At 42.2% G+C, this 27,648-nt stretch overlaps 1 protein-coding gene across 3 annotated transcripts in view; it reads right to left on the bottom strand.

Moving 5' to 3' along the window:
* The window catches only part of REPS2 (RALBP1 associated Eps domain containing 2), a 192,141-nt gene that overhangs the window by 35,365 nt on the left and 129,128 nt on the right, over positions 1-27,648 (bottom strand). For 2 of the 3 annotated variants that reach the window (XM_040336878.1, XM_040336879.1), the window contains exons 16-17: positions 25,501-25,569; positions 7,722-7,805 (exon numbers count right to left, since the gene is read on the bottom strand). In XM_040336878.1, the coding sequence (XP_040192812.1) occupies positions 7,722-7,805; positions 25,501-25,569 (153 nt within the window). The remainder of the gene's footprint in view (positions 1-7,721; positions 7,806-25,500; positions 25,570-27,648) is intronic. The other variant, XM_040336880.1, reaches the window with a different exon arrangement.

Raw genomic sequence — 27,648 nt, 5'->3', positions numbered from 1 at the left:
TGCAAAAATATTGGCAGCGAGATTGAAAAAGGTAATGCCAGAATTAATAAACGTAGACCAAGTAGGGTTTGTCTCAGGGAGGGAGGGGAGGGACAACAGCTTAAGAACAATGTTATTAATGCGTAGGGGTCAAAAGGAAAAACCCCCAGTCTTGCTCATGTCAATAAAAGCTGAGAAAGCATTTGACAGGGTAGACTGGGGGTTTATGATAGATACACTACGAAGTATAGGGCTGGGTCCAAGATTTATGAGGTGGATTGACAATCTATATAAACATCCTACGACAAGGGTTAGGGTGAATGGAAGTATGTCCTCCGCCTTTGAGATGTTCAACAGAACAAGACAAGGATGCCCGCTTTCACCACTCCTGTATGTGATTGCATCAGAGCCAAAAAATAAGGAAAAATGTGGACATAGGAGGGGTCAAGGTGGGAGAGGAGGAGCACAAAGTGGCTGCTTATGCGGACGACATACTTCTATACATAACTAAGCCAAGGCTATCGTTACCAAACGTAATTAAAGAACTAAAAGATTATGGTGACCTCAAGAATTTTAACATAAACCCTACAAAACCAACCAAATTAAATTTAGGAATAGAGAAAAAAGAGGTAATAGCTTTAAAACAGGAGTTCCCATTTTCCTGGGAGCCAGAAGCACTGACGTACTTGGGAATTAAATTAACCCCTACTATAGAAAAAATATATCATGCCAATTATATTCCATTATTGAACGAAGTGAAAGCAGATATAAAAAAACCTATCGAAGAGACCCATCTCATGGCTAGGAAGGATAAACTTGTTAAAGATGGTGGTTTTACTAAAATCTTATATAATTTTCAAATGTTCCCGATAGAGATACCTCAATGCTTTTTTTAAATTATAAAAACGATCATTATGAAATATATTTGGCAGAATAAAAAAGCTAGAGTAAGCAGTGGGCTCCTATCCAGGAAAAAAAAAAAAGAAGGGAGGGATGGCATTACCCGATATTAAAAGATATTATACGGCAGTAATAATTGCAAGGTTAGTAGAATGGGCAAACACAAACACAAATAAGAGATGGGTAAAAATGGAAAATTCACTTTATATGGCACAGTTAGGAAAAAATATATGGATACCATGGAAAAATAGAATACTCAGTTCTGACACACATGAGTTAACTAAAATTGTCTTTAAAGTATGGGACAAATTGTACCGTTGGGAAAAATGGGAATATAATTCTCCATTAATCCCTTTGACGGGAACAAGTTTTTTTATCCCAGGGAATGCGACACGGATGGGAAGATATATGGGAAATGCACAGTTAAAAGATATAGTGACAAAAGGAAAAATCAGGACAAGAGGAGATATAATAATAATGCACAGGTGGCAGCAGGTAAGTGCATAAGGTCAATTAAATAATTTTAGAATGTTTGTAAGATTTTTTAAATGATACATTTTGTACTGTATGTGGAAATATTTCTAAATAAATAAAATAAAGTTTAAATAAATAAAAAAAGATACTCTAAATGGATTGAAACGTGTGTAATGCATAAATATTTTTCATATTATATTTTGCATATAACTGCAAAACAAACAGTATAAATTCCCAAATAAATTGGTACTGTGTTAGAATAAAAAAAAAAAAAACAGGATGCCCATGTGAATAAGGTATTTAAGTTCATATAATATTTAATATAATTTTTTTGATGTTTTTTATAACTCAGAAAGGAGATAAAGTTGAAAAAAAAAGTTGTCCACTATCATGTCTTCAAGTTCAGTGTTTGTGTAGTTATTTGCTACCGTATGTATATTGATTTGTGTATTTGCTCCCTCTAGAAGTCAAATGCTATAGTTTGCCACAAATTATACTACTGTTTAGCTAGTAATATGAACCTACATATCCATCAAAGACTGTTATAAACTAGTTCTCACGGTTCTTCTAACCATAATCCATCTTGCCTGCATGGATAGCATAGGAGGCAACCAGTATAAAGAATCATAGCTGATGGGCCATGGGCCTTTATGTGTTTACTAAAAAAAAAATGTTTACATGCCTCAACTCCACCCAAAATGTAAAAAAAAAAAAATTGATAACCATGCCTTCCTACCCAGTGAAACTGCAACTTCAACTCACTTTTGAAAATAGGAATTTGGCTATACTGTACTTCTATGGCTTATACTTCTATGGCTTACAGGAATGCAGTTCTTTCTGCACTCTTGTGACCCATCACAGAGCCGGTCCAGGCTCTGAAAAGATCCAGACCATATGGTCAGAATCCACCCATATACCTGGACCAGCAGCTGGCTCAGCCCAGAGCGCCAGTGAGTGCTGGAGGGGCAGAGCAGAGAGCCGGTGACTAACAGTCACTGGCTCTCTGCAGCTTGAAGATAGAGAGCTAAATGACCAGTGTTTTTTTTTTTTTTACCAAAACCCATAGTTGTCTTTTAAACACACCACTAACAAAGAAAATAAGCTGGTGCTAAAATTGTTGGTTACCTTTAAAGCTTTTACAAATGGTCTTAAATTTGACCAAAGTAGACTTCTGGTATTTATATAAATCTGACAAATTCTGAAGAGTTTTTCATATTACACACTGCAGAACCATTCAAATCAGTTCTTGTGTCCTGAAGGAGTTGACAAGCTAATGTCCCTTTCACATACTGCACATGTACATGAAGGGCAATATTAAGAGGAAACAGAATAACCTACCAGTATGTGTAGGAATTGTGGAAGAAAATTAAATGTAGAAGAACACATTAACTCAGTGCTAGCCATTGAGTCACGACACTGCCAGCTCAGTTTATAGACTTTGCAATACATTTTTGATTCTTATTAGATTAGCTCAAAAGAAAACCATAACAGAAAATAGGTTCAGGTAAGGAACATTTCCATTTAAAGCAAAATGTATTTGAATATTGTATTATACCATGGGGGTTATTTACGAAAGGGAAATCCACTTTGCACTACAAGTGAAAAATAAAAGTGCAAAGTGCACTTAAAATTGCACTTGGAAGTGCAGTCGCTGTAGATCCGAGGGGGACATGCAAGGAAAATAAAAAAACAGCATTTTAGCTTGCAGATTAATGGATAATAAAATCAGCAGAGCTTCCCCTCATTTTAGATCTACCCTTCATATTTACAGCGACTGCACTTTCAGTGCAATTTCAAGTGCACTTTGTAGTGCAAAGTGGATTTACCTTTTGTAAATAACCCCACATGTTTTAAGAAACAACAAAACCCTTCTCTCTCTCAAAAAAAAAAAATCTCAACTTGCCATCAGAGATTACCGATAAGCACCACAAATGCATATAACATGTGCAGGTCACTAATTAATTAGAGATTTGAAGATCACAATTTAAAAACAAAACAAATAAGCAGCTTAGAAAATGTCCTACAGTTTATGTAATTTGAAAAATGCCACTGCACAAAAAATGTGCCTGGTTTTGAAGACCCTGTCAATGACACCCAACTAACCAGCGAAACAAATCTGTGTGAAATTTGAATTTCAAATAGCCCAAGGATGATCAGGTGACCGGTGTGTAAAAATGATTCTGTTCAAGTAATTTTGGAAATTTTAAACCTGCTAAATATTGTCAGAATTTGAATTATTTTTGAAATTTAGTGGTGTGACCAATGGGCATATATTTCTCATGACCTGAAGTCAAACAATAACACACCTCTGTCACATACTTCTTCACAAAGATAGTGATCAATGTCATGTGCAGAATCCCCAAAGGACAATGCATCAAATGACCATGAACCCTTTGAAATGGATATATGCTATTCATTTGCATCTTCAGGCAGTTTTAATATGCAAAAGGTAGGGAGGTGGAATTAAGACCCCAATCGCAGATAACAGCTGAACAAAGGAAACAAAATTATCCTTTGTTTTAGGCTAGGTTCACACTGCTGCGAATTCAAAATCGCGGTAAAATCGCAATTTTACAGCGATTTCGCGGCTGCGGTTTTGCCGCGATTTCGGCCGCGATTTAAGAGACATCTGTGCAGGGTTCAATGTAAATCGCGGCCTGAAATCGCAAAAAGTAGTACAGGAACTACTTTTTGAAATCGGTGCAGCGCTGCAGATGCGGCGTCGCACCGATTAGGACGGTGCCATTGCCGACAATTGCCGGCAAATGCCGCCGATTTGAGATGCGATTTGACATGTGAAATCGCATCTCAAATCGTACCAAATCGTACCCAGTGTGAACCTGGGCTCAATGTCCTGATTAGATTGTAAGGGTTTTCACACCTTTTTGTAATGTGATGCAGAATATGCTGACACTACATCCTTTCTCAAGTAGGATTTTGTGGAATTCCAAGGCTTTTCCTGAGATTGCTAGGGGTTCCCTGAGAGGTGACCAGTGGCAGACTGACCTCCCACCTAACTGTACCTGAATAGTTGCAGTGGCAATGTCCCTCAGATAGGTAAACACTGACAACAGGATAAGCATGTCTGCGTAAATACAGCTAAGAGCAAATGCTCATCAGCAGCTGCAATAAACGAGAATGCAAGAATGTCTGCTCATCTATAATCAGCATATATTCAGTTTTAAACAGAAAAAATATTGCGCATACCACAGTAAGTGTAACAGCTGCGTCTCAAATGTCATACAACATCAAATAAACATAAACACGGAAGGAGTCGCGCTAAATTTTAAACTAAAAATGTGAAATGATAATGTGATATACACACAATAATTGTTATGTATAAAGCATAAATGATGATGCTATATCTGTGCAAAACATATAAGTGGTCCACAATACAATTGATGAAAAGAAGAAACCAAAGCAAATTTGAACTGAGAAAAATGAACACAGTCCCAGAGAATTGCTAAAAAATATAAATATTCCCGAAAGTGCCAAAGAACTCCACAGACGTTGTGGTGACTGATAGACAGGAGACCTCCACCAACGGCTAACACTGACTCTTACCAGAAATCAGATAATAAACAGCATGAACGATACCCAACTCCACTAGGGAACAGATCAAAGCATTCATCCACTAGGACCTCAAGGTGAATAGTAGTCCTCAATCAATCCAGACAGTCTGGGCATGTAACAAGTAAAATCTCTCACAGCTGGCCGGTCTGTGTATAGGAAGCGTGTGCCCGGAGTATCCGGGTCCTCACACGTGTAACGCGGTGACGTCAAAGCGCCGCCTCCCGACGTTTCGTCACAAAAGGGACGTGTTCACGGGTATTCAGTTTTATTGTGACAATGTACCAACATTAAGGCTCAGTTCACACTGGTACGATGTGGGAACCACCACGATTCCCGTGCTGGTTCCTGCATCGCATCTGACTGACAGGCAGTTCACACTGCTCTCTGCAAACCGCTGCTGTAAGTATTATGAAAAAGCACCTTTCAGCTGCGGGTGTCAATATAAAGTTAATGACACCTCCAAATCGGTTCGCAGAACGCAGTGCAAATTGTGGAATTGGATGGAATCTGATCACATGGGTCTGAACACCCATGTGATCTGATTCCAGTCCAGGCAAAATAAAAGGGTCCTGCACCATGTTGGTCCGAATGCAATGCTATTTTAGCCATACAAATTGTATGGATAAATTTGTACTGCACAATCACATGCACTGTCTGGCATCGCACCAGTGTGCGCTGCCTTTGACACAGTAGACCACAAACTATTACTGACTCGGCTAGCTGACGTAGCCAAAGTCACAGAAGGTGATTTATCTTGGTTCTCCTCTTTTTTGGAAAACCGGTCACAAACAGTGAAATTGGGACCTTTCACTTCTGAGAAACGCACGGTATCGTATGGAGTCCCTCAAGGATCGCCTCTATCGCCGGTGCTGTTCAACATCTATCTTCGTCCTCTTTTTAAAATCATTAGCAGCCAAAAACTGCTCTACCACTCATATGCAGACGACACGCAATTGTATTTCTGTATTTGCAACAAAAAGGATCACCACCTCAATCTAGAGACATGCCTCTCTTTGATAGAGAACTGGATGACAAAGAGTTATCTTAAACTCAACGGAGCGAAAACAGAACTTCTTCTGTTTCACGCCAAGCGCAAGAATCAACCTGCAACAACTTGGATACCCCCGCCCATTCTGGGCAAAATCATCACCCCTAGTGCCAAAGTCAAAAGTCTCGGGGTCACCTTTGACTCCTTCATGACAATGGACGCACAAATAGGGTCAGTAGTCAGCGGATCTCACCATCTGCTGCGCCTACTACGCAAACTCACTCCTTTTATTCCCAAGGAAGACATAGCGGTCGTGGTGGGAGCGATTGTAAATTCCAGATTGGATTATGCAAACGCCCTTTACCTCGGACTCCCAAAGTACCAAATCGCTCGTCTGCAAGTCGTTCAAAATACGGCCGCCAGACTAGTGACTGGGAAAAAACCCTGGGAATCAATATCACCTTCACTAAGAACCCTTCACTGGTTGCCAGTAAAAGACAGAATTGTGTTTAAAGCACTCTGTCTAACGCATAGATGTATCTATGGGAATGCTCTCTATTATCTATGCGATAAAATAAAAGCTCACAACCCCAACCGCGTTCTGCGATCCACCAACCAAAACCTGCTCCAAATACCGAAAGCCAATTACAAGTCCAAAGGAGAAAGAAGATTCGCGGTCCAGGGTCCCAGACTATGGAACGCTTTACCAACCAGTATTCGGTTGGAGGAAAATCACTTGGCATTCAGGAGAAAGATCAAAACTCATCTCTTTTGATACAAAAGAGACAGGAACAACAAGCGCCCAGAGGCGATTCGGTTCGCATGTGCCGCGCTATATAAGTTTTTCATTCATTCATTCATTCATTCACCAGTGTGAACCCAGCCTAAAAAACTAAAACTCTCTTAGCAACTCAGCAACCAAAATGGTCTAGGGGAGTTTTATACTCAAAGGCCCTAAAAATATTAATTCCCATTTGTGCAACTGCTTTTCAAAATAGGTTTCCTCTTAAACAAAGTACAGTTTGGCACTGAACTGCAGAAGTAACAGTCTGTAGAAAAAAAAGACAAAAAAAGTGAAGTTACACTTTAGGATTCTACCCAAGATTATGGCTGCTATGAATAGCAAGTTATAATGTTGCAGTCTAATCCATGGAGGTGAGGAGACTAAGGCCAGCCATACATGGTTCGAATTCCAAAATAATTTTCTTTCGAAAATCTTTTCAAAATAATTTTCGTTCGAATTTCGCACCATTAGTAGGACACAGCAATGGGCGATTTTCATGCTACCATCAAATTTTAGTGATTTTTGGGGAATTTTTTGAAAAACTAATGATTTTCTAATCAATGATGGGAGGATTGTGTGAGAAATATACTGTGAATCGAAAAAGAAATGCGTATAAGCACAAGAATAGAAAATTCCTGGAAAGAAAAGACGATTCCCAGGCATTTTTTTTTCTGTAGCAACATGAGGTGAAATTGAAGGCTTGGTTGGTCGATTTTCGAAACCAATGGTGGCACCATTGGATCACAAAATTTCTGATTTTTTAAAGAGAATTCGACCCATGTATGCCTGCATAAGGTTTCTCCTGCCAGCATCAGATATCTCAGCCTAGGCAGTCATTTAGAGTACTTGCACATGTTGCTAATGTAGGGCTTTTTTGAAAACTTCTATTGCTTCTGCATATTTTAATGTTAGGAATTTATTCAGACTTGTTACTGAAAGGTCCACTTTAAGGAGAATTTTATGTAACAGTAGATGGTATTAGCAATGAAAAGCAAATATGACTGATAGTTTCCAAAAACCTACTTTTTTGGCAGGACTGCTCTCCTCTGTCTGCGGCAAGATTTTATTTGTCTGTAGATGTAATTCAATCTCTGCGGCTCGGTCACTCTGTGAAAACAAATCACATTTGGCTTCAAAGGCAAACTTACTAGCAGGAATGTACAATTAAAAATGTAATAAAAGATTTATAATTTACTCAAAAAAATACTGTGATTCTGTGAAAACGATGCTACAAGATCACACTGGTAGGTTAAATGGCTTCCAGCCAAATTGGAGTTGTTTCTGTAACTGTGCTGTGGACATTAAATAATAGGTTCCTTCAGAGGAAGGGACTAAGGTGAATGGTTCAATATTCTATGTAAAGTGATGTACAAAAAAAAAAAGAAGAGGCAAATATATATACTGTATACCAAATGGCTAAGAAAAACTGCCACAATAATCCTGGAAGCCATGAAGAAATGCCCAAAACATTTTAATGAAGAACCTATAATGGTGTTTAGCCCTTGCTCTGATCAGCTACAGTCAACAATTTGAAGGAAAGGAAAAACCAAGCAAGATTTCTATAAACCGATGGGTTCACAGCAGTTGTAAATTTCAGTGCGTGTTAGATCCCAAACTTGTAGATTTTCTGCAGATTTTTGTCTTCAAATTTACCAAATTTTCTGACAAAAACCCTGCCATCACACAATTGTTGTCGGGAGAGCTGACAATTTTGTGTAAGGAGAAATACTTTTTAATTTTATTTGTTTTAGTTTTGGCGTGTCCCCCATGGTAGTTTTCAGAAGAAAGATGTATATAATTACCTATTTTCAGGCCACTTTGGTTCAGTCACATGACCCCACTCCCCTGCGTCAGCCAGCACTGATGCAGGGGAGAGGAGGGAGCATCAACAGATGGGCCAATAAAGCATTAGTATCCATTGGCAGAGCACTCTCTCGGGGCTGGCTGATATAAGGGAGATCACGTGACCGGAGCCACCTAAAAATAGGTAAGTATACACATTTTTCTTACATGTATTGGTAAGCATGGGTGTTAGGAGGGGGTTGTGGGGGCAGTAGCTTGAAGACAGCGAGCTGCACATTTTGGACAGAGCTGACATCTAGTTTGCAGGAAGTGTGAAAGAGACCATTTAAATCAGCCTGCCATCCCTAAACAGGAATGGTGCCACAGACACAATCTGCTGCACACATATCCGTGGCGTAACAATAGTCATAGCAGTCCACATGACTACTATGGGGCCCAGAGTGGGCCCCATAGGAAACTCCAAGCTTTCTTGCATAGAAAGGCTGAAGTCTGACCTTGGGATTACTGTCATTGTCATCACAAGTCAGAGATCATCCACTTTATACAATCAGAAGCATTTACTTAGCCGATTTAGCAGTGTAGATTTAGGCCCCATGCACACATCAGCTAAAGGCGCATGTTTTACAGGCATTTGACTTTCTTTCTGCCTCTGAATGGCCCTCTATGTTAGATTATATGTCAATGCACACATAGGCAGTTACAGGTGTTAAAGGCTGGAGCGTTTAAATCTAAATGCACAGAAATCGTATTCAAGAGAGGAGCGTTTTGGGGAAAAAAAGCCCAATGCGCCCAAATGCTAGGCATGTATAGTGCTTGGGCTTGCATTCATTTCAATGGCCAGAATATATTTAAAATCTGACCCAAAAAATTAAGCTTGAGGCACTTTTATCAAATACAGCTTTAGGCGTGTTTTTAAAGCTGCTTTTTTCCAGCCAGGAGAAAGCCTTTCTACCTTGTGAACTCTGCTACAGACTAAATGTAACCTAATGCAGTCATAAATCCAATGGTTTCTCCTAGACTAAAAAACCTTCTAGATGTGTAGTTCTGCATTTTTTTTTAAAGAAACTAGAGTTTAAATAAGTTTGTATTATGGTTTATGAGTAATTGTGCACAAGAATAGTAAGCGTTTTGTCATAATATAAAATAATATATTATTGTTATTGCTACTACAACTAAACTTTTATCCAAAGCGCTGGTTCCTAGTGGTGTACTGACTACTGTCCTTGAATCAGATCAGTGACAGTATTGCCACAGTGGACACTGCCAGCTGCTATAGAAATAGCCAGCTGGAGACCCCATCAACATTGTGCTAAGGGCCCTATGATGCGTAGTTACACCCCTGACATATATGATGTTGTCTTAACATCTTACCTTGGTGATTTGACATTTTTCCCAACTAACTGAAACACAAAGGGGTCGATTTACTAAATTGGAGTGGGCAAAATCTGGTGCAGCTGTGCTCCCATATTTTTTGTCCAAGCCTAAGGCCCCTTTCGCTGTCTGCTTTTTCAGGTGGATCTGAGCAGGCCACCTATTGACTTGTATGGGCAGGCGGATGTCAGCAGAGATGTGTCCACTGACACCCGCCTATTTCCCGATCTGATAGGATCTGCTTAAAACAGACGGATGGCGATAGCAGGACGGATTGGATGAAAACGGACGGGCGGATCCTTTTTCATCCAATCTCCCACAGAGGACAGCGGAGCTCTGACAGGTCTATCCCTGCACAGTGAGCAGAGACAGACCTGTCATTCGCCTGCTCAGCGGGGATCAAAGGAGCGATCTCCAGCTGAACTAGCGGAGTCCACTGAGCGGATCTGCCCCATGTGAAAGGGGCATAATTGAACAAGCTGAAGTAAGAAGCTGATTGGCCTACCATTTAAAACTGCACTCGATTGAGGTGACCTATAAATGATGGGGTGTGTTCCTGACACCCATTTGATTTGAAGAAGCCACTAGGATGATTAGTGTAACAGTTTCAAATTTACAGAGCATTCAGAAAGTATTCACGTCGCTTCACTTTTTCCACATTTTGTTATGTTACAGCCTTATTCCAAAATTGATTGAACTCAATATATTTTTTAAATTCTACAAACAATACACCATAATGACAATGTGAAAGAAGTTTGTTTGAAATCTTTGCAAATTTATATAAAAAAAAAAAAAAAATCCCATGTACATAAATATTCACAGCCTTTGCTCAATACTTTGTTGAAGCACCTTTGGCACCAAATACAGCCTCAAGTCTTTTTGAGTATGATGCTACAAGCCTAGCACACCTATTTTTGAGAAGTTTCCCCCATTCTTTTTTGCAGGACCTCTCAAGCTCCATTAGGTTGGATGGGGAGAGTCGGTGCACATCCATTTTCATAACTCTACAGAGATATTCATTTGGGTTAAAGTCTGGGCTCTGGCTGTCCCGTAGCCACTTCTTTGTTATCTTGGCGGTGTGCTTAGGGTCGTTGTCCTGTTAAAATGATGAACCTTCGGCCCAGTCTGAGGTTCAGAGCGCACTTGAGCAGGTTTTCATCAAAGATCTCTTTACATTGCTGCATTCATCTTTCCCTTGATCCTGATTAGTCTCCCAGTTCCTGCTGCTGAAAAACATCCCCAACAGCATGATGCTGCCATCACCATGCTTCACTGTAGGGATGGTATTAGCCAGGTGAGGAGTGGTGCCTGGTTTCCTCCAGACATGACGCTTGCCATTCAAGCCAAAGAGTTCAATCCTTGTTTCATCAGGCCAGAGAATTTTGTTTCTCATGGTCTAATGCCCCGTACACACCATCACTTTATGTGATGAAAAAAACGAAATTTTCTGTGAAGTAAAAAATGATGTTTTTGAAACTTCAATTTTCAAAGACGAAGTTGCCTACACACCATCGTTTTTCTCACAATGTTCTAGCAAAGCGAGGTTACGTTCACCACGTTTTTCCATTGAAGCTTGCTTCATAAGTAGCTTCTGGGCATGCGCGGGTGAAAAAACGTCGTTTTAAACAACGTTTTTTGCTACACACGGTCAATTTCTGTGAAGTAAAAAATGACGTTTTGAAAAACGACACATAAAATTGAAGCATGCTTCAATTTTTTTTTGTCGCTTTTTACAAGACATAAAACAACGTTTTCCCCCACACACGGTCATTTAAAGTGACGTTTTTAAAAACGTCATTTTTTTTCATCACATAAAGTGATGGTGTGTACGCGGCATAAGAGTCCTTCAGGTGTCTTTTTTCGTAAAACTCCAGGTCGGCTGCCTTTTACTGAGGAGTGGCTTCCGCCTGGACACTCTATTATACAGGCCTGATTCGTGGAGTGCTGCAGAGATGGTTGTACTTCTGGAAGGTTCTCTTTCCACAGAAAAATGCTGGAGCTCTGTCCGAGTGATCATGGGATTCTTGGTCACCTCACTGACGAAGGCCCTTCTACCCCGAATGCTTAGTTTAGCCGGGTGGCCTGCTCTAAGAAGATGAATTGATGGAGGCCACTGTGCTTATTGGGACCTTCAATGCTGCAGATTGTTTCTGTACTCTTCCTCAGATCTGTGCCTCAATACAATCCTTTCTTGGAGGTCTACAGACAATTTCTTTTGACTTCATGGCTTGGTTTGTGCTCTGACATGCATTGTTAATGGTGGGACCTTAAATAGACAGCTGTGTGCCTTTCCAAATCTTGTCCAATCAACTGAATTTACCACAGATGAACTCCAATCAAGTCGTACAAACATCTCAAGGATTATCGGTGGAAGCAGGATGTACTTGAGCTCAATTTGAGTGTCATGGCAAAGGCTATGTATACTTGTTTGTAGAATTGTGAGGAAAATAATGAATTTAATCCATTTTGGAATAAGGCTGTAATATAAAAAAATGTGGAAAAAGTGAAGTGCTGTGAATACTTTCCTGATGGACTGTATAGGACAATTCCAGAAAGTGACCAGCTACTAGCTATTAAGCTTTATGGCCCATCATTATGTACTCATTTTAAAAGTAGGCAAAGGCATAAGGGTTTGCATCTTAAGGCAAATCAATGTGAGTTTCAATTATCATATTTCAACAAATTATGATTTTCAAGATGTTCATACATTTACATACTTTATCATTCACGTTTCATAGACAGTTTTAGTATACCACTGACTGTACTTTGACCTGTAGTTTATACCCAATTTTGTTGAGCTGCATTGATCTGTGTAGATTAAAATGGGCTCAAAACAAGGGCACATAGGATTCAATTTTCTTTGTGCCCTGTCAAATCATAACCATACTTTGTAGTGAAGTGCACTGCGTAAAATGCAGCATGTCGGCATTCCTAAATAGTGCAATGCATGGCACCACATAGTGTCCCAATATGCCAAGAAGCAGAGAATTGAATGAAGTGTCATTTTCAGTCAAGTAAAAAAGTACAACAATGCAATGAACAAAACAATGAATGCTACACATCTCCCCCATATTGCCCCTACACAATGTACACATGTTTAGGTGTGTGGACTGGTGGTGTGAATGATCCTGAAAGGAAATGTATAGTCTTTTCTTTTTTTTTTCTTTTTTAAACATGTAAAGATTTTAGCATGATGCATGTAATGTTATTATGTGTTTAAATGGTTGTAAACTTTTTTTTAATAAAACAAACAGGTTTATATAAAGTACCTGTTCTGTGCAATGTAATTGCACAGATCGACCCTAATCCTGCACTTCTAAAGTCCCCAGCCGCTGCACCTGGCTCCTCCCCTTCTCGGTGTGCCACCATAGGAAGCCACTTCCTATCACGGCACACCTGCGGGCTCAATCTCGAGCCACGCTTACTGTGTCAATGCCAAGGAATGCAATAAGGTAATACATTTTAAGCTTTAGAACGACTTTTTTTTTTTAAATAACGTTTTTATTGTTCTTTAGAAAAATAAAACAGCAGAACTTCGGTACAAATATGGCAATCAGACATTGGTAGGATTAAAATGTTAGAAACGTCTAGCAAGCAAATGTTAGAAACCTGGAGGGAGGGCACTCCTTTAAACTGTGGCATCACATAGACTTACAGTAAAAACAGTGTCTCAAGTAGGATATGTAGCATACAGTGGCATCACTGTTGAGACTGATGCCTAGTTTAACTTTCCATAGTCACAAATTAAATTCACATGGAAAAGTGGGAGGGGGAGAGGGTGAGAAAGGAGGGAAAAGAGAAGAGAACAGAGAGAGAAGGGTAAGGGGAGAAAACTGGGAAGACCAGATGAACAAGAAGGGAAGGGGGAGAGAGATGAGCCGAAATACCTCTGTGTTTCGACCACCGGGTCACAACGGATCCTCCCGAGAACGCCACCGTTCCCAGACACTGACGTGGTCGTCTAACCTGTCTCGCAGTCTGGCAGTTGTTTTCTCCATTATCTCTACGTCTTTGACCCTGGCATAAAGGGCTTCCTGCGATGGGGGCGTAGTTCTCTTCCAGTGGAGGGCTATTAAGCACCTTGCCGCCGTGAGAACATGCCTAAGCAGTTTTTTGTAGGGTTTAGCTATCTTCGGTTGGGAGAGACCCAGCAGAAAGAGTTTTGGGGTCAAAGGTATGGGTGTCTGTGAAGAGGCGAGTCAGTAGTTGTTGCGTTGAGGTCCAGAACGGGACTATTAAGGGGCACGTCCAATAGATGTGGAAGAGCATACCTCTGGCTTGCTGGCAACGTCAGCAGCGATCAGAGGTGGAGGGATAGAGACTTTATGGAGTACATCCGGAGTCAGGTACCAAAAGAAGAGAATCTTGTAGGAGTTTTCCTTATAGAGGGTACACATGGAGCTCTTAGCCGCCTGACTCCAGACCGCCCTCCAAGCCTGCTCTGGGATCTCCTCTCCCAACTCCTTCTCCCAACGGAGCATACAAGCATGTTTGCCCTGGATCTGCATGGAGTGCTTGTTCAGGATCTGGTATATGTCAGAGATCAATCCCCTACATGAGCGCCCTTCTAATATAATGCGTTCAAATGGGGTAGGCGCAGAGAATAGTAGGTGCGGGGCTATAGCTCAAGCGTAGTGGCGAATCTGCAGGTAGCTGTAAAACACTTGTCTAGGAAGGTCATGTTGGGATTGGAGCTTAGAGAACGAAAGCAGCGTACGGGACCTGGGGTCCACCAAGTGTCCAAAATGGAACAGACTCTGCGAGGCCCAGGGCCATGACATTTGGTGGGTAAGACTAGCCGGCACCTCAGGGTTGCACAGCAAAAAGGTCATCAGGGAGCATGCAGATCTAAGCTCGCATTCACGGGATAGCTTTTGCCCAAGCCGTCGGAGCTGGGACATAGACCCTAACAATCGACGGGGCTCTAACTTCACATTTGCGTTCCAGAGGAGACTGTTCGGGTGTATGGGTGCCAACCAAATTTTCTCTGTCCACTTGTTGTACGACCTCTGGGGGAACCAAGAGACTATTGCTCGCAATTGGGCCGCCTGGTAATACCTGACCAGGTCAGGAAACGCCAGGCCCCCGTCTGAGCGGGCCACCTTCATGACCGAGCGCGAGACCCTGTGTCGCCCGTAGTTCCATACTTTAGAACTACTTTAATGTTTTAAAGACCCTGGGCCAGATTCTCGTACAATTGCGGCGGCGCAACGTAACCCGTTTACGTTACACTGCCGCAAGTTTTCAGTGTAAGTGCCTGATCCACAAAGCACTTACCTGTAAACTTGCGGCGGTGTATCGTAAACACGTCCGGCGCAAGCCCGCCCAATTCAAATGGGGCGTCTACCATTTAAATTAGGCGCGCTCCCGCGCCGGACGTACTGCACATGCTCAGTTTAGAAATTTCCGCCGTGCTTTGCGCGATGTGACGTCATTTTTTAGAACGGCGACGTGCGTAGCGTCCATTCGTATTCCCGGACGTCGTACGCCAAAACAAAAAAAAATTGAAATTCGACCCGGGAACGACGGCCATACTTTAACATGGCTCGACTAAAGTTAAGCCATGTTAAAGCAGGTGTAACTTTGCGACGGGAAAAAATTACTAGCGACGACGTAACGAACGCGAAAACCGTCGTGGATCGCCGTAAATGCTCATTAGCATACTCGACGCAGGAAAACGGCGCAAACTCCACCCAGCGACGGCCAAAGTATTGCATCCTAAGATCCGACAGTGTAAGTCAATTACACCTGTCGGATCTTAGGGCTATCTATGCGGAACTGATTCTATGAATCAGCCGCATAGATAGGACAAAAGATACGAAGGTGTATCAGGAGATACACCGTCGTATCTGTTCTGTGAATCTGGCCCCCTGTTTCTATGTATATGTTTTAGTTTGCCCATTACATACTCAAGCTTTGATTATTTTTGAACAAATATATTGCAAGCAAATTTAGGTAATGAAGGGCCAAAAGTAACCTCAGACTATTTTATATGGAACTCTTGCTGATTTTTGACATCCGACGCAGAGAGACAATACTAAACCAGACATACTTTTCCTTGCTTGGCTAATGTAACTCATCTGCTTGGGCTTGATACGACCTTAAGGTGCCATCTAGTGGAAAATTTTGTGAATGACAATGTGATGTACAAAATCTATTATTCCAGTCTGTAATTTTATATCATTTTGCATACAATCCAGAAACATTTCAGATTGCTTATCCTTGATCTGATTGCTATATTATTCATGAATTACTGGATTATACTTTAAGGGTGTGTTGCATCACACTTGTCAGCAGCTAGCCAAATTGCATATTGGGTTTCCCTTATAACAGCACTTGACGGAAAAACAGAAAATTGTTTCATATGCTTACTGTAATTTTCCTCTCCTGGTGCCCATCCAAGGCAGCATACCTGCTTTGGCTCTTAACTACTCTATCAGGACCAGTGAATAGCAGGAAAAAAGAGCAGTCAAGCCCCTGCTTTCTCTGTACTAAGCTACATACCGAGGGTGGGCATGTATGCTGCCATTAATGGACACCAAAAAAGCAAAATTACAGTAAGCAAAATTACAGGCCTCAAAGGTTACTCGCCACCAGTGCCCCACTCAATCCCTACCCTGCCCCTAATTCCGCCCCCATAAATTATCTCATGAAATGACACTTAAATGTTTTATGCAAAAATAAGTTACAAAAATAAATATTAACAACAACTTTATCAGTGCAGCCGCACCTGTGCACCAACCATTGCAGCCGCACTGTGCACCCACCATTGCAGCCGCACTGTGCACCCACCATTGCAGCCGCACTGTGCACCCACCATTGCAGCCACACTGTGCACCCACTATTGCAGCCACACTGTGCCCACTATTGCAGCCACACTGTGCCCACTATTGCATCCCCACTGTGCCCACTATTGCATCCCCACTGTGCCCACTATTGCAGCCCCACTGTGCCCACTATTGCAGCCCCACTGTGCCCGTTGTAGCTATACTGCGCCCATTGTAGCAATACTGTGCCCGTTGTAGCCATACTGTGCCCATTGCAGCCGCACATTGCAGCCATACAGTTCCCATTGCAGCCATACTGTGCCAATTGCAGCCATACTGTGCCCATTGCAACCTCGCCTGGGCCAAGGAATGCATGGCTGGAGGAAGAGGAGAGCTGTGGGATAGCATGCTGTTACCGGCACTTACATTATGATTGTCTCCGCTCTGCTGGAAAATGAGGTCTTGCGAGCTGGGCTGCCTGCCTGGGATAGCACCGCCGGCGGTGCTCTCCCCCCCCCCTCTCCCAGGCAGGTAGCCCAGCTCGCAAGACCTAATTTTCCACTCGCACAATGCGAGTAGGCGAGTGGAAAATTTGAGGGCTGGTATATAATTAAGTTAATATGTAAAGTATACATTTTTTAATTTTTTTTAAATATCTATATGTAGGGGTAAATATAAATAACCAACTATATGGTTAGGGAGCAAAATCTCTAATCCACTCTGAGAATAATTGACAGAGGAGATATACTGTATATACTATTAGAAGTTGAATCTGGTAAATATCAGATCAAATTTTTTATTTAAAGCACTGACTGTTTTGCCGATTTTCAGACAGAACTGCAATATATTATATGCTGGCCATACAAAAACAATGTCTTCCTTCAAGAAAAAAAGTCCTTTTAACCACTTCAGCCCCGGACCATTTTGCTGGTCAATGACCGGCTCACTTTTTTCGATTCAGCACTGCGTCGCTTTAACTAACAATTGCGCGGTCGTGCGACGTGGCTTCCAAACAAAATTGGCGTACAAATAGAGCTTTCTTTTGGTGGTATTTGATCACCTCTGCGGTTTTTATTTTTTGCGCTATAAACAAAAATAGAGAGACAGGTTTGAAAAAAAAATGAAGTTTTTTTTACTTTTTGCTATAATAAATATCCCCAAAAAACAATTTTTTTCCTCAGTTTAGGCCGATACGTATTTTTCTACATATTTTACATAAAAAAAAATCGCAATAAGCGTTTATTGATTGGTTTGCGCAAAAATTATAGCGTCTACAAAATAGGGGATAGTTTTATGGCATTTTTATTAATATGCGATTGATCAGCGACTTTTAACGGTACTGCGACATTATGGCGGACACTTTTGACACATTTTTGGGACCATTGGCATTTTTATAGCCATCAGTGCTATAAAAATGCATTGATTACTGTAAAAATGCCACTTGCAGGGAAGGGGTTAACACTAGGGGGCGAGGAAGGGGTTAATTATGTTCCCTAGGTGTGTTCTAACTGAAGGGGGGGTGGGACTGACTAGGGGAAATGACAGAGCGCTGTTCATACATTGTATGAACATGCGATCAGTCATTTCTCCCCCTGACAGGACCAGGAGCTGTGTGTTTACACACACAGCTCCCGGTTCTCGCTCTGTAACAAGCGATCGCGCGTGCCCGGTGGTGATCGCGACCGCCGGCTGCAATGAGAAATGACGTATAGCTACGTGATTTCGCACAGCCGAGCCGACCTGGCGGCTGGTTGGCTAGTGGTTAAGAACGTTTGTTTGATTTTTTAATTGTTAGTGGGGTCAAATCGACGTTCTTTTTGACCACAGCGATGGGAAAATTTGAAGGAGCAGACTAGAAAACTTCATGGTAAAATAAATTTGTGGTTTTTGTTCAGAAATTACATTCATTTTAAAATTGAATGTTAAAAGTAAGAGACATTTTCAAACAACATTGTTTCATTCAGTGTATATACAAAGATTTTTCTTATGAATATTCTCGTCTGAAAATCGATACGGGTATGACCAACATAAAGCTTGGTTCACACCTATGCAGTTTACTTTTCATCCGTTTCTACACTGCTTTTTACATGTGTGATTTTTCTGCAATTTGTGTTTTGCATTTATTATGCTTTTTTGGTCAAGTTTAGTGTTGGGCAGATTAAAAAATGCAAATTGCTGCAAAAATGCACTATGTGCTTTTCTGCAACTTCTCCATTGAAGTCTATTGAACTAAAAAAAGCACCGTTTTGCGTTGGAAAAGTCATTGACCCTTTCCAAATATGCAGTGGCTGAAAAATAGCAAGTGGTTAGCACTTTCACCTAGCAGTAAAAAGGGTCGCTGGTACGATCACCAACCACAGCACTACCTGCCTGGAGTTTGCATGTTCTCCCTGTGCCTGCGTGGGTTTCCTCCGGGTACTCCGGTATCCTCCCACACTCCAAAGACATGCTGGTAGGATACTTGGCTTCTGTCTAAATTGGCCCTAGTATGTGTATGTATAAATGTGAGTTTGGGACCTTATGCCGCGTGCACACGATCATTTTTCAGCATGAAAAAAAAACGTTTTCAGCATGTAGAAAAAACAAAGTTTTTCCAACTTCATCATTAAAACTACGTTGCCTACACAAAATCGTTTTAAAAAAATTATCTAGCAAAGCGCGGTGACGTACAACACGCACGGCGGCACTATAAAGGGGAAGTTCCATTCGCCTTTGGGCTGCTTTAGCTGATTCCGTGTTAGTAAAAGACGATTTGCGTTTTTTTGTCTGTTACAGCGTGATGAATGTGCTTACTTCATTATGAACGGTAGTTTTACCAAAACCAACCCCTCCGTCTCATAACTTGCTTCTGAGCATGCGCAGGTTTTTAATGTCGTTTTAGCCCACACACGATCATTTTTTACAATCCGAAAAACGACAAAGTTTAAAAAATGCAGCATGTTCGAATTTTTTTTTTTGTCGTTTTTCAGAACCTGAAAAATTATGTGAAGCCCACACATGATCATTTAAAATGACATTTTTTATAAACTACGTTTTTTTCATGCCAAAAAATTATCGTGTACGCGGCATTAGACTGTAAGCTCCTTGAGGGTAGGGACTGATGTGAATGTACTATGTACATGTAAAGCGCTGCATAAATTGACTGCGCTATAGAAGTACCTGAAATAAATGAATAAATCAATCTGTGGATTGGAAGTTTATGGCAGCGATGCTGGATATAGGATGGGATTTGGGCCATGGTTTTTAATAGGGTTGTCCCGATACCACTTTTTTAGGACTGAGTACAAGTAACGATACTTTTTTTCAAGTAGTCGCCGATACCGAATACCGATACTTTTTTTTAATGTGTCCCCAAATGCAGCCATGTCTCCCCACAAATGCAGCCATGTCCCCCCACAAATGCAGCCATGTCCCCCCACAGATGCAGCCATGTCCCCCCACAGATGCAGCCATGTCCCCCCCCCATATCCAGCCATGTCCCCCCATATGCAGCCATGTCCCCCCCCATTATCCAGCCATGTCTCCCCCCATTATCCAGCCATGTCTCCCCCCATATCCAGCCATATGTCTCCCCCCCATCCAGCCATGTCTCCCCCCCATCCAGCCATGTCTCCCCCCCATGCAGCCATGTCTCCCCTCCATGCAGCCATGTCTCCCCTCCATGCAGCCATGTCTCCCCTCCATGCAGCCATGTCTCCCCCCCATGCAGCCATGTCTCCCCCCCCATGCAGCCATGTCTCCCCCCCCATGCAGCCATGTCTCCCCCCCATCCAGCCATGTCTCCCCCCCCCATCCAGCCATGTCTCCCTCCCCATCCAGCCATGTCTCCCTCCCCATCCAGCCATGTCTCCCTCCCCATCCAGCCATGTCTCCCCCCCATACAGCCAGGTCTCCCCCCCATACAGCCATGTGTCCCCCCCCATACAGCCATGTGTCTCCCCCCCATCCAGCCATGTGTCTCCCCCCCATACAGCCATGTGTCTCCCCCCCATCCAGCCATGTGTCTCCCCCCCATCCAGCCATGTGTCTCCCCCCCATCCAGCCATGTGTCTCCCCCCCCATCCAGCCAGGTCTCCCCCCCATCCAGCCAGGTCTCCCCCATACAGCCATGTGTCTCCCCCCCATCCAGCCATGTGTCTCCCCCCCATACAGCCATGTGTCTCCCCCCCATACAGCCATGTGTCTCCCCCCCATCCAGCCATGTGTCTCCCCCCCATCCAGACATGTGTCTCCCCCCCCCCATCCAGCCATGTGTCTCCCCCCCACATCCAGCCATGTGTCTCCCCCCCATCCAGCCATGTGTCTCCCCCCCCATACAGCCATGTGTCTCCCCCCCCATACAGCCATGTGTCTCCCCCCCATATGCAGCCATGGCCCGCTTACCTGCTACCGCCGACTGTGTACAGTACTACGGCCGGCAAAGGAACATTACAGCTTTGAATAGCTTTGTAATGATTGGCGCCACGCTGCGTGTATAGACACTCCCTTCGCTCTGGATTGGACAGTTCACCCGAGCAAGGGGGAGTGTCTATGCGCGGAGCAAATCATTACAGCTATTCAAAGCTGTAATGTTCCCGCCCGTATTACACAGTCGGCGGTAGCGGGGACGCGGCGTAACGGCGGCGGATCGCGATGGCGAATTGCGGCTCCGGTGGCGGCGCGCGGCGGCGGGGGTCGGGGGGTTAAGTATTCTATTTGTGTATCGGGGCGGGGTATCGGCGTCTAAATACCGCCGAAAAAAACTCGGAATCGGTCCCGATACTAGTATCGGTATCGGGACAACCCTAGTTTTTAACATGGATTACCTTGTAAGCAGCGCTTCATATTGGAGTGGTAATAATGAAATTTTTCTCAGGTGGCAGTGGCACGAGGCAGGGGTGTCCCCCGACTCCCTCCCTGTTCACTTTTATGAACGAACCTCTGGCAATTGCTTTGAATGCCTCTCCGGATGTCGAGTGCAATGCCAATTGATGCTGGCGCACAAGAATATGTTAATCCTGCCATTTCTATTTGTGAGTATCCAGATTTACTTATCTGGGCATTCAGACATCATCTTGGGTAGGGGGTTATATGTCACTAAATGTACTACCCTTGATTCCCATGGTTAAGCATAGGTTGGAGGCCTGGCGATTTTTACCACGGTCATTAATTAGAAGAGTGAATCTTCTTCAAAGCAAGTCAAGTCAAGTAAAGCTTTATTGTCATTTTACTACACGCGAGGACATACGGTGGAACAAAATGTCGTATCTCACAGGGCCACGGTGCTACGTACGAATTTAACATATTTATAAATATACAAAAAAAAATACTTAAACAAAATAATAATAATTTTAAACCTATACACATCTGGGAACTACGCAACTGTACATATACTGTATATTTCGAAAAGTCTTTGTAGCAGCAAGTGTTTATAGAAATGTCTAGTATGTATTCAAGAGTAAAAAAGCCGGGGAAGTGAGATGTTCCTGGTAACGATATATAGGTTGTAAAAGAAGTCTCAGGCCTCGTACACACGACAGAGTTTCTCGGCAGAATTCACCGAGAAACTCGGTCAAAACCCGGATTCTGCCGAGAAACTCTGTCGTCTGTACAGTTTTGGCTCGATGGAGCCGCCGAGGAACTCGACGAGAAAATAGAGAACATGTTCTCTTTTTTTTTGTTGTCCTCGTTCTTCTATGGGAGAAGCCGGCCCGCCGAGCTCCTCGGCGGCTTCATCCCAAAACTCGACGAGGAACTCGACGTGCCAAGCACGTCGAGTTCCTCTGTCGTGTGTACGGGGCCTCAAAGAGGATTGGATTTGAGGGCTCTCACAGCCTGGGGGAAAAAACTGTTGAGCCGTCTGACAGTTCGAGTGTTAATACTCCGCTACCTTCTACCTGATGGCAAGAGCTGGAAGAGACTGTGGAAGGGATGGGTAGGAGCCTTTACGATACTAATAGCTTTGCTAGAGCATCGTGTATGGAAAATGTCCAGGATGGAGGGGGAGAGAGACACCAATAATCTTTTCAGCCGTCTCCACTAGCCGCTGCAGGGTCTTGTGGTCAGCAGAACTACAGTTCCTATACCAAACAATGATGCAGCTGGTCACCATGCTTTCAATGGTTCCCCTATATGTAGTAAGGATGGGTGGAGGGAGACTGGTTTTAAGGCAGCAGAGAAAATATAGGCGCTGCTGTGCCTTCTTCATTAGTGACATGATGTTGGTTGTCCAGGTAAGATCTTCTGAGATGTGCACTCCCAGGAATTGAATGCTGCTTACTCTCCCCACAGTCAAGCTGTCAATGGTCAGTGGGGGGTGATCAACAGATTTTTAATTTCTTAAAATAAAAATCTTACCACTATTTTTATATTTTCTTTGTAATTTCCCGATTTCCCAGAGGCACCATCACTAGCATTTTGGAAGGGTATTGTTAATAAATCATTATTTTTTTTACAAAGCAACATATGCGACTCGGGGATGCCAGGGCAAATTTGAAAAGGTTTGGCAAGGTTGGCTGGCAGATTCGTCAACTGTTGGATGGGTTCTATAGCTCTTACAAGTAGCTTTTGCCTTGGGGGAATGCTGCTCAAAGGATATATTTTTGGATGGCTTTTGACTATGCAGGCTTGATTGTTGGAAGACAGGAACACTAGATGATCTTGGAGGATGTGAATGTATCGCCTTTCGGCTTCACTGCCGGTTTCGTACTGCGCATGTGCGAGTCGAGCTGCGTCTTTTTAATGGTCCCGCTGTCTTCTGAGACCTATGTGTGTCCCAGAAGGCAGTGGGGGGAAGAAGGAGGAAGCCAAAACACCATGAGATCGCCATGGCGATCTTACCCAGAAGTGGGAGCAGGTATCTGTCAAAACCAGGTACCCACTCCCCCTCCCCAAAAAGTTACAAATGTGGCAGTGGAAGGGGGGGGGGTGTGAACAATCAGAACTTTCAGAGTACACATCCACTTGAATTCATACAAAAAAGGTAAAAAAGGGTAAAAAAATGGGTATTTATTTGCTGCCCTCTTTTGTATTAGAAGTGATTGAGATTTTCCTGAATTTTTTAGCTAAGTACTGCCATTACATTTTTCATTTCTGAACCAAACATTTGTGTGGTTGCAGGTGAAATGATAGAAATATATTATAAATTGTAGTATTATTTAGATTTGGAATATTTTACTGGATGCATGGGGTTTTACTGTTATTTTTTCCAAAGAAGATTTCACATATAAGAAGCCAGGGGTGGAACTAGCCCTTCAATTATGGTAAATTTAGAGAAAGTCATACAACTTTAAAGTGTAACAAAAGGCATTTTAATATTTTTTTACATTTGGATAGAGTAGAGAGGGACTAGAACACCTGTATTTTTTTACTGCTGTCTGTTCCCCCATAGGGAAACTCACCCTCTCTATTTGTTTGGTTTATTGTTTTAATTAAAAGTGAAATTAAAAGCATATCCCAAATTTTCCCAGTAATAGAGGGGAAATCTTCCAAATGGGGGGACACCAGTTCTGGTGACCCCAGTGACACCCTGTGATTCCCTCACATTGGAGAGACTTTCTCTCAATCCTTGTCTTTGCTATGGGACAGGAAGTAAAGGGAAATCGCCCCTATGGGACACAGATAGCAAAAAATAACAGGGGTTAACCCTCCCTTTCTCTAAAATTAAATAAAATAAAATAAAAATCCTTTTGCCTTTAGTTACACTTTAAATCTTATTAGTGTATTTATGATATGAGTTCAGTAACTGGAGATTTTATTAAATATATTAGCAGATTTATATAGGTCTCTGGGGCAAAAAAATGTAATCTATTATTTATCAACAAAATCGATACACATATTACTATTTTTGCAAGAAAAGTACTTTCAGAGGTGGGTAAAAAAACAAACACTGCTTGCTAATTCTCATCTCTCTCATGGTTAAACCAAAAAAAAAAAAGAGACAGCAACATACTGTATGTACAATATGGATTGAGACAATACGTTAACTATTTCTGCCCCAGGAACCTTGCCAAATAAAATGTGATGTATAAATTAGAACAAATTACCTTATTTTTTGGAGTATAACACGTTTTTCCCCTGAAAAGAGAGGGTAAACCCTGTGTGCTTGCTTGTTATACGCCATTTTTTTTACCATTTCCATTTATTTAGCCCTGGGACAGCGCTACCATACTTTAAAGTTAAGAAAACATTACCGATAGCCCTTTCTCATACAACGTTCCTCCTGTGTCACTCTCAATGTATATGGAAGCCTGCAATACCTCAAGTAACGCCGCTCATTCTGGCTGCTCTCTCCTGCCACTCCACCGCCTCCTCAAGTGTAGCTTTTGATTGGAGGTGGAGAGCCGCCATGTAAACATCAATGAAACCGCAGAGAGTCACGTGACCGGGTCCATGAGAGAGGTATTATAGGCTTCTACTTACATTAAGAGTGACACAGGAGGAACATTGTATGAGAAAGGGCTGTCAGTAATGATTTACAAAGAGAGTAACAAAGGAGGAGCGGTGTATGAGAAGGGGCTGGCAGTGATGTTTTCTCAACTTTAGAGTATGCTGGCAGCGGTCTCCTGGGAGTGCAGGGGGGCTTTATAAGGAGTCTTTGTACTGTGCAGGGAAAGGGGTCTGCATAGTGTGCAGGGGTCTGCGTAATGTGCAGGGGGTCTGTGTGCTGTGCAGGGGGGCCGTGTGCTGTGCAGGGGGGCCGTGTGCTGTGCAGGGGGGCCGTGTGCTGTGCAGGGGGGCCGTGTGCTGTGCAGGGGGGCCGTGTGCTGTGTAAAAAAAAATCCTGAAACTTTCCTCTTAAAATTAGGGTGCGTGTTATACGCCGATAAATATGGTAAACCTGGACATAAAGTAAAAAAAAAACAAGTAAATAAACAGCTTACGTGTTCTTGTGACTTGAAGTCCGCAAAAGCTGGTATCTTTTGTTCTGTGTTAATATTCTGGTAGGTAATCTGCCAAAGAAACACAACTCCCCATTAGACAATATCACACTGTGCTATCAGTGTTGAGATGAGTTTATGCTGCTAATAGCTATAATATATGGCTTATGTAAGAGATATTCTCTTGGCAGCTGTACAGCCTGCTGTTATATGAATTTATAGGTCTTTCCTAATGCACTCCAAAAACAGCGCATCCCCCTGATGGCTTAAGATTCATATAATCTATTTCCACAGGCCTTACATATGGGTAGAGAAAGTGAAAATCACATCTTTAAATGACAATACAGCTTGCTAGGAAATGTAATATGCAACTGCCCATATACATAGGCATTCAAGTCTGATGCCGCGTACACACGATCATTTTTCGGGTTGTAAAAAATTTAGTTTTTTTTAAGGTCATTAAAAACGATCGTGTGTGGGCTTCAGAGCATTTTTCGGGTTCTGAAAAACGGGCAAAAAAATATTAGAACATGCTCTATTTTTTCACGATGTTTTTAATTTGTCGTTTTTCGGGTTGTAAAAAATGGTCGTGTGTGGGCTTTAACGACGTGAAATGCGCAGAAGCAAGTTATGAGATGGGAGAGATCATTCTGGTAAAATGTCTTTTACTAACACGAAATCAGCTAAAGCAGCCCAAAGGGTGGCGTCATCCGAATGTAACCTCCCCTTTATAGTGCCGTCGTACGTGTTGTACGTCACCGTGCTTCACGATCGTGTGTAGGCAAGGCCGTTTTAATGATCGGGTTGAAAAAAACTTTGTTTTTTTCTAGAGCCTGAAAAACTTCATTTTTTACAACCCGAAAAATGATCGTGTGTACGCGGCATTAGTTATTTAATATGGCAATATTGACTTATGCCCTGTACACATGATCGGTTCATTCGATGAAAACGGTCTGATGGATTTTTTCATCAGATATCCGATGAAGCTGACTTTCATCAGTCTTGCCTACACACCATCAGTTAAAAAAACAATCATGTCAGAACGCGGTGACGTAAAACACAACAACGTGCTGAGAATATGAAGTTCAATGCTTCAGAGCATGCGTCGACTTGATTCTGAGCATGCGTTGATTTTTAACCGATGGATTTCCCCACAGACGATCATTTTTTTTTATCGTTTTTTTTTACCCATCAGATAATTTTAAAACAGGTTCTAAGTTTTTTCACCGATGGGAAAAAAACTGATGGGGCGCACACACGATTGGTTCGTCTGATGGAAACGGTCCATCAGACCGTTTTTTTATCAGACGAACCGATCGTGTGTACGCAGCATAAGAAGATAAGAGGGGCAGGATGGGGCAAAACCATGCTTGCCCCTTACAAGAAAAGTTATGATTCACATATAACCTTAGAATTCTTATTATGGTTATACTATTACTACTACTACTACAATTAAACAGAATTAGGCAGGACTGAGAGACAAAGGGGGTTATTTACGAAAGTCAAATCCAATTTGCACTACAAGTGCAAACTACAAGTGCAAAGTGCTCTTGAAATTGCACTGAAAGTGCACTTGGAAGTGCAGTCGCTGTAGATCCGAGGGGGACATGCAAGGAAAATAAAAAACAGCATTTTAGCTTGCACATAATTGGATGATAAAATCAGAAGAGCTTCTCCTGATTTCAGATCTTCCCCTCAGATTTACAGCGACTGCACTTCCAAGTGCACTTTCAGTGCAATTTCAAGTGTACTTTGAATTTGTTGTTTGCACTTGTAGTGCAAAGTGGATTTGCCTTTGGTAAATAACCCCCAAAGTGTTTGAAACAAAGATGTGTGATCTGTCCTTGCTGCTGCTATGTAAATGCTCACGCAGATACAAAAAATTCTAAAATTAACTCCACTCAGATATAAATTAATGCAGATCTGTATTTGGTATTTCATAGTGATTTTTTTTTTTAATGCACCAGAATTTTATTTGGCATCAGTCACCTGCAATCACCCTTGCAGCAGAGCTCAGACCTTGTTTGTATAATTCCCTCTACCTCACACATGCTATAGTTCCCGATATATGTCTGTGCTGTTGTGCTATATTACTTGCCACAAATCTGAGTCAATAAATAACCTGTGAAAAACCCACCTGTAAAGCCCAGG

The sequence above is a fragment of the Rana temporaria genome, chromosome 2, assembly GCF_905171775.1.
Source record: "Rana temporaria chromosome 2, aRanTem1.1, whole genome shotgun sequence".
Classification (NCBI taxonomy): domain Eukaryota; kingdom Metazoa; phylum Chordata; class Amphibia; order Anura; family Ranidae; genus Rana; species Rana temporaria.
Note: the sequence above shows the minus strand (reverse complement) of the source record. Positions and strands in the feature narration are given on the sequence as shown.